Source organism: Triticum dicoccoides, chromosome 2A (genome assembly GCF_002162155.2).
Source record: "Triticum dicoccoides isolate Atlit2015 ecotype Zavitan chromosome 2A, WEW_v2.0, whole genome shotgun sequence".
NCBI classification, from domain to species: domain Eukaryota; kingdom Viridiplantae; phylum Streptophyta; class Magnoliopsida; order Poales; family Poaceae; genus Triticum; species Triticum dicoccoides.
In genome coordinates this window covers 774149993-774161428 of record NC_041382.1, presented here as the reverse complement: position 1 = coordinate 774161428, position 11436 = coordinate 774149993, and the positions used below count along the sequence as shown (strand labels likewise).

Sequence of the window (11436 nt, the reverse complement as noted above, 5' to 3'; positions counted from 1 at the left end):
TAAGCAACTACGTTCCTGCCTAGGATGAGTTTATCGTCACTTGTTAGTACACGGATGTTTCAGAACTGACTTCAAATTGCCATTTTTGTTTCAATTTTTTTTCCTTTTGGAGATTCAAAGTTATGTTTTCATTTTCAGCTACTATCAACAAACTGAACACCATGAGCTTTTGGAGTAGTACACTACACGACACGAGGCAGTTGCAGCGTCTCATGCGCTATCGATACAAAACGCACAGACCACGTCAAATTCAGTTCCAACTTTTTGTTTGTCTGTCTTTGGGCGCGTGAGATGGATGCCAGTAGAACAAAGATTAGAATGCAACACTTGGAACAGGTTAAACGCAAAGTTGTCACTTTGTTATTTACTGCTGCCTGCTGGCCGGTGGTGCAGGATGCATGACTACCGACGACGAGGAGAGGCGGAAGAGAACAAGCACATGGAAAAGAAAACCCAACCAGCCACCCCGAGATGAGACTCTACCTACTGGCAGGCGCCTACTTGTCGTCGCCTCCGCCGCTGCCGAAGAGTGCCGACCGGTAGTAGAGGAGGGCGAGGATGAGGACCAGCATGAGCGCCACGCCGATGGGGGATCCCCCGACATGGTACACGGCGTCGGGCGAGCCGCCGTCGCAGGAGAGGAGGTGGATGAGGAGGAGGAGCCCCAGCGGGAGGAGGAGCAGGCCCACGGGGCCGAGCAGCTCGGCGATGGCTTTGGCGATGGTATCGATGACCGCCTCGCGGCTGCCACCCAGGAAAAGCGGCCACGCAACCAGCAGCCCCACCACCACCGCCAGCAGCAGCAAGTGCGGCGCCCCGGGCGCGCCAGCGTCGTTCTGCTCGTCCGCCATTGACATCGCCTTGCTCTCTTGCTAGCTGTCAGAGACCTTCCCCTTGTCTTGCCTGGCGACAATTGTGCGAGGCGTGGTAATGGCTGTGGCCTGTGGGCAGAATACTCAATCCTTTATAGAGAGGAGATAGGCGTGTGACGTAATGGGGGAGGGGCGGATCACATGAAGGAAAGCGGTGGGGTTGTGGTAACGCAAGGCCACTGAAAATGGGCCCCACGAAAGTTCCACGAAGGTTCAGGCTAGCTTTTTGGCTGCTACGGTATTTGGGTACTCGAATCCTTGCTTGCTGCTTTGAAACGTACAGCAGTACACCAGTCCAATATTTGCCAGCAAATAATACCTCCTCCATCACGAAATACTTGTCAGAGAAAATGAAATGTATCTAGACATATTTGAGTTCTATATACATCATTTTTTATCCATTTCTACGACAACTAATTCCAAATGGAGTAATAGAAATTAACAAATGTTAAAAGATCCACATCATCGTATTATGGTAAATATTTTTTTCTAAAATAACTATTCAATGGATACCCAATTTGTACCGGGAAAAAACATGAAAAAATTCAGTATTTGTCAGGGTTTTAGCTTGTTGGCTTTAAAGACACGGTTTTTGCAGGAAAAATGATAGTGATTGACCAAAGAATAAGCAAAAGTTTAACTGGATATGCGATGTAGGGATCTCCATGCCTCCATATCCAACATAGATTAATGCTCTATCAATTAAGCTACATCTCTGTTCACATGCATTGCACTAATTTGTAATTATACTCGAACTATTTCCTTCCTAGAAAACAAAATTAAAAAACAGTATAACACAGCTACCTAGGAGCCTTCACAGCGATTTGACAGTCTCAGTCGTCGGATCCTCGAACGTGCGATGCAGATCAAAGTCAGGCGAGCCAGGACGCCCGTGCGCGTCGCAGCACCGTCTCGCGGGCCGCTGCTCCGCGGAACGACCTCGCGTTCCACTCAGTAATCGGGCTGTTAAGGCCTACTTCTTTCCATTCATGCCAACAGCCCAAGTTCTCCAGGTTTCAGCGCTATCCCACCCCCGAACGAACGGTCTCTCTGTTCCTCCGCGCCGCCGTTCCTTCCTCACGACGGCGTTCCGCCGTGGGCAAGCTTATGCTCCGCAACTGCCTCCGTGCCAGTATGGTCCACCCGCCTTCTACTCTTCCTCCGTAGCCCCTTCCTTGTTGTTCTTAAATTTCATGTCTTGCAGTGTTCATGTATGACGGCTGCAGCAGCCGCCCGCCCCATCGGCTTCCACCGCCGGCTGTCCTCCTGCTACATCATCCTCCATGCCTTGCATCTGTACCGCACGCCCCTTCCCCTCCCGTAACCGAAGCTGAAACTCCATGTTCAACGGCTGCAACCTTTTCACACAGTGGACCAGACCAACGGAACATGCCGCATGTGGTTCATCGGCCATCCGATCCCTCTCATGAAACCCCAAGCTTAGACAAGCAGATGATGGCAAGCGGCGGGATGCCTTCTCGCCTTCTGTGCGCGGAAACATAGGCCAGATGATACACGCGAACACAACGTTGGGGCGATAGTTCTGCACTTCTGCTCTGCTCCGTTCTGCTTAGATCCAGGTGAGCATGTGACATCGTATTGCAGTGTCCTTCACGTACTTTCTATTTAATTTTCCTTGCAAGAAACTATGAGATGACGTTAATTTTTTGTCTCAGTTGTCCTCGAGTGATAAACGTCTAGAGTGGCTGTAGTGCGTGGATAACTTAGGTTTGAACGCTGTTGCTCAGACCTTGTGTCCCAATTATTCATGATTTGGTGCTATAACATGTACAGGCTTGGTTGAAAAGACGTGATGAGAAAACATTTCATTTGTTAGTCCCATTTCGAGGCTGTGGGGAAAGCGCATACTCAAATGGTGAGAGCATGATCATTATTTCTAAGCTTGAAGCTCATCGTGACAGACACTTATGATCGAGTTATATTTTATTTGCATCATGATATCGTAGTGGCATGAAAAAAGAGATAATTGTTCTCCTGTAGTTAACCATTCATCTCTTGCAAAGTCTAAACTTGGTTGTTATATATTTGTTTTGTGTGGGTCTGTATGACAGAACTATATTACATTGTGTGGAATCTTGCTTTTTCTTACATGGTAAAGATATGTATGCAAGCTGCAAGTGATAATGGTACTAGCAAAAAATAGTCATACCTATTAGTTAATATAATTCTCAGGTCCTTTTTCAGGTTTCCAGCCATTCTTCATTCTTTGTTTTATGATAGATAAACAATTTGACATTAACGCAACTACTAAAATTGTTGCAGAATTAGAAGGACAATTTTACTATTGCCTTTGCAACTGTGGGACTAATAGGGAAAGAATACAAAATTTCATGTTTCTTTCCTAAACGAGCGACAATTGCCATTGTACTCCCATGTAGTGAGAGGCGGCAAGAAAATGACAGACACCATAGGCTACCCCACACTTTTACTCTTGACCACCATCAATTAGTTCATCTCAGTATTCAACGTGTGCTGCTAATTGACTTTCAATTATGTTAATGTTTGTGCAGTTCGAAGGAACATCATCATGTGATCATGCAATGTCATAGACAACTACTCTGGTGACGCATGCCTTCTTACTGATTGAGAAGGAGATCATATACCGACTCATCAGATTTTTGGTAATTTGTGCCGCCATTGTCATTCACTCATATAACTGTGTGTTGTGCAGTAAAGATTTAGCAACTTTATGAAAATGAACCCCTTTTAGAGAAAGCAAAACATTAGCATAAAATTATTGGTATGTACATGATATTGTGCAGTAGATATTGTATTTTTCTTTTAAACAGTTCGGTATCTTGGTGCCAGACATTAGTAGAGATATATGTCATAACTGGATTCTGGGATGGCACATTCAAGTGTTCATAAAATATTGATGTGATGATATTCATGATTTGTATTTACTTACATGATGTAGTTGTGATCACTGATTCCTCTGTCTCTCTATCTATGTAGAATAATTTAGACAATACAAATTTGTCATATGCTAATAATTATTATAGTTCCAAATTTATCGAATATTTTTATAGTTATTTTTCTAAGATGGACGGGCGCGGCAACGCGCGCCTTCAAGATCTAGTGGTTAACTAAGACAGACATGGTCACATATGGTGAATAGTACTTTTTGCACTTCGAGCAGAGCGGGCTGCCCTCCTCTGACTCCGGTGATGGTACGCCCCTCCCTCGCATCGAGCCCGACCGTTGGTACGAGGAAGTGGAGGACGACCAAGGCCATGGACGGCGCCAGACTCCAAGAGTGGCCTCCACGGGTTGCTATGGCATGCAACTCGGGGGGCCCCAGGCACGACCATGACGACAACAACCGGGGAGGCCTCCACCGCTCGTGGAAGGACACCCTCCTGGGCAACTGGCACACCTCCAAGGACAAGGCGCCGACATATGATGAGGTAGAGCCAAGGAGGAGGAGCAGCACGGATATGAGCAGGCACCACTGGAGCGGCTCCAAGGGACGCATCACGTCGTGGTGTCTCTGGATGCTGGAACTAGCACCCACTGTTGCTACATTCGTCTCCGATCACAACTACGGCGAGCCGTTGCATCGGCGACGAATGCTGGAACCACATGGACAATTTGCTTCGGCCGGCAGCGTGTTTTGCTGCAAAGGGAGCGGAGCACCAGTGATACAGCCGTCGACCACGACGAGTCGCACCGAGGAGCAGTGACATCAATTAGCGGTACGGTGTTGTTGATGAGGCAGGGGAAGGTTGTGGATGGCAACGAGCCAAGGCGTTGTGGCTACTAATTCGAGTGAGGAGAGATACGATGTGTTTTGCGTGCAGGGGCGAAGTCCAGAGGCTGGTCGGATGGGTCGCGCATAGGCAGCCGGTCAAAATTTTGGCCGACCGACCGGCGCCTAGCGCTTAATTCAACTTCCCCTAAGAAGGGTTAATTCAGTTGAACTTTGCGAGAAAATAAAATGAGAGATATCGAAAAATAGTCCAAGATGGAAGGTATCAATCCCCCAGCCTGTTGCAAGCTTAGCTAAGAGCAGTGCCAATTGAGCTACATCCCCGTTTACATGTATTGTATTAATTAATTAATTATATACTACTACTTAATTTTAATTAAAGAAAGTGCCGTGTCACTTCTTCATTCGCATGACTATTCGGATGTTAAATTTCCCTTTCCAAAAACATTGATATAGGATGATTTTCCCCAAAGTATTGACGTAGATTTGAAAAATGATGAACCTTGTGTTTGAAAATGCTGGATATATACCAATAAAAATACAGTGTGAAATAAAAAGTATGTGACACCTGTGCTTATCTACGCATGTTTTTTTAAGAACACAACACGGACGCGGGTGCTCACATATACACGTGTACACTCACCTCTATGACACACACACACACACACCTTACCCGTATGAGCACCTCCGAGAGACTGAGCTGACATATCATTTTGTGATTGACGAATCACCACAGCTGCCACGTAGTCGACGGGGATGTCTCCTTTCACTGAACGCGCATAGCCGAAAATTCTAAAATTAACACGTGAATCAAATCTACGGAAGGTAATCTCATTATTTATTCGCATTCTGTTTTTAGTGACCCATAACTCAATGCACTCCGTAATGCATTTCTCCTTTTGCAAAAAAAAGGATTTCTACATTCTTAAGTACCGATGATAGCTGAATAAAAATCTAAAATGTTAGTTTGCAAATTTTCAATGCTAGTTTTATTTACTACGAGCACAACAATTGGCGACCGAAAGTTGATCATATTTGTTAAAAAAAAATTGTCAGCCCATGCATGGTGGCATTTTTTTTATCTTCTTGCTGGCTGATTTAATTTCATAGTCGACGGGGACCTCTCCTTCCATTGAACACGCATCGCCGAAAATTCTAAATTTAACAAGTTGAATCAAATCTACGGAAGGTAATCTCATTATTTATTCGCATTCTGTTTTTAGTGACCCATAACTCAATGCACTCAGTAACACATTTCTCATTTCGCAAAAAAAGCATTTCTCCATTCTTAAGTACCGATGATAGCTAAATAAAAATCTAAAATGTTAGTATGCAAATGTAAAATGCTTGGTCCGTGTGAAAAATGCCAATGCTAGTTTTATTTACTACGAGCACAACAATTGGCGACTGAAAGTTGATCATATTTGTTAACAAAAAATTGTCAGCCCATGCACGGTGGCATTTTTTATCTTCTTGCTGGCTGATTTAATTTCGTAGTCGACAGGGACCTCTCCTTTCACTGAACATGCATCGTCGGGAATTCTAAAGTTAACACGTTGAATCAAATCTACGGAAGGTAATCTCATTATTTATTTGCATTCTGTTTTTAGTGACCCATAACTCAATGCACTCCGTAACGCATTTCTCCATTCGCAAAAAAAAAGAAGCATTTCTCCATTCTTAAGTACCGATCATAGCTGAATATAAAAATCTAAAATGTTAGTATGCAAATGTAAAATGATTGGTCCATGTGAAAAATGCCAATGCTAGTTTTATTTACTTCGAGCACAACAATTGGCGACTGAAAGTTGATCATATTTATTAACAAAAAATTATCAGCCCATGCACGGTGGCAAAAAAAATTATCTTCTTGCTGGCTGATTTAGTTTCGCAGGGAAAAAGGCAGCGATAAAACTATTAAGTTGGAGATGCGAGGAATCGAACCACGTGCCTCTATTCCGCATTGATTAGCGCTCTACCAATTGAGCTACAGCCCCTTTCACATTGGCTGCATTACTTCAATGGAATTTATATTAATTAACTGATTGCAATCAAGAAAAATACTGCCGTAAATATATATCCCAAGAAAAGCGTGAGTTTGTTTGTATGGAGTGATAAGGTTAGTTAAGCGGCAACCTGACCAGATTTTACGTGGTTTCTTTCAGATATGCCGACGTTACTCAGCGAGTCAGCGTACTGCACCATGCGTATTGTTCATGCAGGCGTCAAAGCGATATATGCACCCAGCCAGATGGCTGTACTTAAACTAGTTTCTTCCAAACAAACAAAACAGTAAACCGTGACATGACGACACATGGCCAGTTCGGCCAACGAAGGGCACAGACTAAGTTGATTTGTGTGCTCGCTGAAGCTGGAGCTTCTCCTATCTATCTAATGAATTTGCGTGATAGCAACGCCAACGCTGCCCTGAGCCTCCAACTTCCATCCCATTTGAAGATCAAAGCAGCATCACATGCAGCGTCACAGATTTTTCCTTTTCTTTCATGCTCCCCGGTCATTTATGAAGGATAAAAAAATTATGCACGAAAAGTGAATCAAACGACAGAAGAAATGAAAAATTGACATGGAGATGCGAGGTATCGATCCCCATGAATCAATCCAACATAGATTAGCACTCTACCAATTGAGCTACATCCCCATTCATATGTATTACACTAATTTGATATTTTAATATTAATTATTTAATTACATGCGATCAAGCAAAATACTATTGGTCGTTAATATCCCAAGAAAAAGCCTGAGTTTGTTTTAATCCATTGATTAGTTAAAACTCCAACACACCTCTGATTTTACGTGGTTTGTTTAGATACACACCCAAAACAGTTGATGTCTTCCTAACAAACAAACCAGTTAATCGATCACATACCTATCTCAGATAACCGCCACCCCTTCCGCTCCCTCCCTCGCCGCAGTTGGGTGGAAGCTGCGGGTGGCGGCTTGCCTTCCCAGCGACGGGCACGGCTGGGATGTTGCCACTGTGGCGGTGGTGTGCTTCGGTTCGGCGGATCCGCCCGGTGAGATGTGGAGGGGTGGCAGCCCCTAACTCTCGTTATGGTGTTGTGATTCAGGTGGGTTTTGCCGCATACGTGGGGCGTCTCCCTCGGCCGACATCAATGTGGGTGCTGCGCGAGGCTCAGCCTCCTGTTAGGCGATGCTCTGCGGCGGCTTCATGGCGATACAACTGGGCGGGCGCCCGATCCGGTCGGGCTTATTGGATCTGACCCGTCGACATTGCCCGATGGTGAGATGAGGTTCGCGTCGGCTCTCAGGTGTTGCTGCCGCACTGGCTTCTTGGGAGTTGTGCGGGTAGAGGAGTTGCACTGTGTTGTGGTTTCACGTGTGGTGTTGGGTTGTGCTTTGGGCGAAAGCTTGCTGGGCTCTTGTTGGTCGACGGCATTGGCATCATGGACGTTGTATCACATCCTCGGAGGTGCCGCCGTCGAGTCCATCCTCTGCACACCCTCGGATCCAGTTCTTCTGGTGAAAGCCTATGGCCCGATCAGGCGACAGTGTCGACATCTATCACTTCCCTCTTTGGGGCATCGTCTTGAAGACCTATGGATTCGTTCGCACTCTCGATGTGCTAGACACTCACTGTATTGCAGTTGGCATGTGCCCGACCAGCAATATGGTGGTGTTGCACGCAATTTGGCAACGATGAGGGCCAGCGGTGCGCCACCTGTCGCAACCTGTGTGTTTTCTTTTTTCATAGATTTGTTTTTCAAAACGTTTTATCTCTTGAACCAAATCACAAACGATTTTCATAGTTGGATTTCTCACGTCGAGATCACCAAAACTGTATCCATTGTGAATAGGTTTCAACGTACTTTTTCATGAAAGAAAGGAACCAAATAAAAAACCAAAACAAAAATCTGGAAGCCAAAACAAAAGAAAATAAAAAACCATAATAAAAAAGACCAAAACTGAAGAAATAAATGATACCCGAAAGCACAGTTGTGCTTTTTCATTTATTTTTTTAGGGAAGCACAATAGTGCATTTCCCTTTCCGGAAGCACATGTTGTACCTTTTCCTTTTTAGAAAGCACAGGTTGTGCTTCTCCTTTGTTTGAGAAACACAGACTATGACTCCTTTTTTCATGGAATAATAGTTGTGCTTCTTGCAGAAACACTTGTTGTGCTTTAACACTGCTTCCTGAAAAAAGTGAAAAAAGTAAATCTTACTGTTTCGCCAAAACTTAGGAAAAATAAGAAAATGATGAAAAGTAGAAAAAAAGCCATATAAAAAACAAAAACAAAAATCGGGTGCGCCCAACGTGTGACAAGTGCCGGCGAAAAAAGAGAAAGAAAGCAGGAATGAGCAAAGTGAACACCTATTTGCTGGGCTGTCGCTTTATTTGTTGGCGATATTGGGCCTGGCCTCCGGCTTGCAGGGGGTATGATGGACCCAAGAGTCAATCCATGCACGGTGGCTAGTTTTTTTGTTATCTTCTTGCTGGCTAATGGTTTAATTTCGCGTGCTAAAAAAATATGATTTAATTTCGCAGGAAACAAAAGCGATAAAAAATGAAGTTGGAGATGCAAGGAATCAAACCCCGTGCTCTATTCCGCATTGATTAGCGCTCCACCAATTGAGCTACATCCCCTTTGGCCAAAAATACATTAATTCAAGCATTTAATATGAATTAACAGATTGCAAGCAAGGAAAATACTGGTCATAAATACTACTCCGGACGGAGGGAGTATATCCCAAGAAAAGCGCGAGTTTGTTTCCGGATCCAGATTTTACGTGTGGTTTCTTCAGATATGCCGATGCACCTAGTATGCCGTTTGTTCATGGAGGCGTGAAAGCTATATATGCACCATGCCCTCAAGGAGGCTGTACTTAAACTAGTTTCTTCATATAACAAACAAAACATGACGACACATGGCCAGTTCAGTCAAACTAAGTCAATTTGTGTGCTCGGTACTATCCTATTCATCACACAAGATCAGGTTGGGTACAGACGATGACATCGCTGAAAGCTGGAGCTTCTCAGGCGACGTGGTCTTCGTCAACATGGTAGTGCCATCATGCACCCAATTTCTCATGCCGTGTGTTTTCAGCCCCGTATGTGCGCCGAAATGTTTCCCACACAATTTTCTCGTGCCATGTGTTTCCCGCATGGATCTTTCAGACGCAGAGGCCGGAGGTAATCCTCCTTTTCTAAAAAAAATGTGTTTCTCACTGAATTCCTCATGTCATGTGTTTCCGCATGAAAGTTTCCCTCACAATTTCTAACGTTGTATATTTCCTGCCTGTTACCGGGGCCCCAAGTTATAAATAAAATTCTTAATAATTTCATGCTAGAATACCAAAACTACAATATTGCATGTGTCACCCCATGGTAAACATTACTTAATTTCCAATCTCACGCTCGTATTATTACTCGCAATCTCCAAACGTCCTGTTGGGGATATCTGATTATGGTATGTATTCTCACTATGCTCCATAATTATAATAAGTGAAGTGGAAAGTCATATATCACTTCAAACAAGATGGTGTATATTTTTGTTCACACAGGCAATTTTTTTAGATCATTTTATTCTCGCTATGCTCCATACTTTATGCGATACGATAGTTCATACCTATCATTTTTCATGTTCCACATTGTTGTTAAATTTTATTCCATTAAATTTGTCACCTTATTAGGTTGACACATTGTTCTCAAACATATAATAATTAGCGGAAGGGCAGCTGTTTGACGAGATTTTGTCGGACCGAAGAATCTATGAGCTTGGGAAGTTTTTACATAATGTTTTTCCTAAGCATTTTCGGAAGAACAAATGTAATAGTATTTTGCATGCTTCTCCATGCCTACGTGTATCTAGTAAGGCTCACAAGATGACCATTCTTGATGCACTAGCTATCTATCTAGTGTGGACTAAAGAGCCAGAACCGGATGCATGCATTGCATGCTAGTTACCATGTTTAGGTGGTGTTTGGTTCTTTAGTGCTAGGACTTTTTCCAGTTCCTAGGACTTTTTTAAAAAGACTTTCAAAGAGATGCTTTTAAAGACTTTTAAGGATTTTTTTGTATTGGGACTAGAAAAAGTCCCTGGAACCAAACACCCCTTAATCCTGAATATATTAATTAAATATTCCGGCGAACGTCCTAAACCTGACACGATGTTTAAGCGTTTGAGCAACTTGTTTGCTAATCTCTGGAGCGGCATATGCACGCGCTCACTTGGGTCCATCAGGCAGGAAGCTGGATAAGCTACGCCTCGAGCTTACGGTTTGGATGGATAAGTGCCGACTAAGTTTTTTTTTAACGGAGACGGGAGCTACCGGTAAGCAATCCACCGTCTGTCACTTTTGTCAAGATTCATATAGCTTTTATATTCTATTTTCAGATATAGAATACACATAGTAATACATGTACTAGTGTCAGATGAAGTCAATTTTTTACAAAAGAAAGAGAGTCGGGTAGAGAAAACTGTGCATGCATGCTTGCGTTCTCTCGGGCCATACATATGACATGCATTTTATTTTCATCCCCTATTTTTAATGATTCATATCTTTTGAACCAAATGTCTACTATTGAAACTTTTTGTATATTTGAATTCATGGTGACAAGACCTTCAAAACAAGATCAATTTTGCATATATTTGAAATATATATATATATATATATATATATATATATATATATATATATATTTCAATTATCTTTGAAATCATTTTCATAAAACATTAGATTTTAAAGCTATATTTCGCTCGTTTCAAGAAACTTATTTCAAAACAATATTACACTCACTCAATTGAAAAACTAGATTTCACTTGTTTCAACAATAAACTTTACTTGTTTCAAAA

General features: G+C 43.1%; 1 protein-coding gene across 1 annotated transcript; it reads right to left on the bottom strand.

Moving 5' to 3' along the window:
• Positions 1-335: 335 nt before the first annotated feature.
• Positions 336-926, bottom strand: LOC119352457. Its single transcript, XM_037619085.1, has one exon. The coding sequence runs from the start codon at positions 855-857 to the stop codon at positions 498-500; it is 360 nt and encodes a 119-aa protein (XP_037474982.1). The 5' UTR covers positions 858-926; the 3' UTR covers positions 336-497.
• Between the last annotated feature and the right edge of the window lie 10510 nt (positions 927-11436).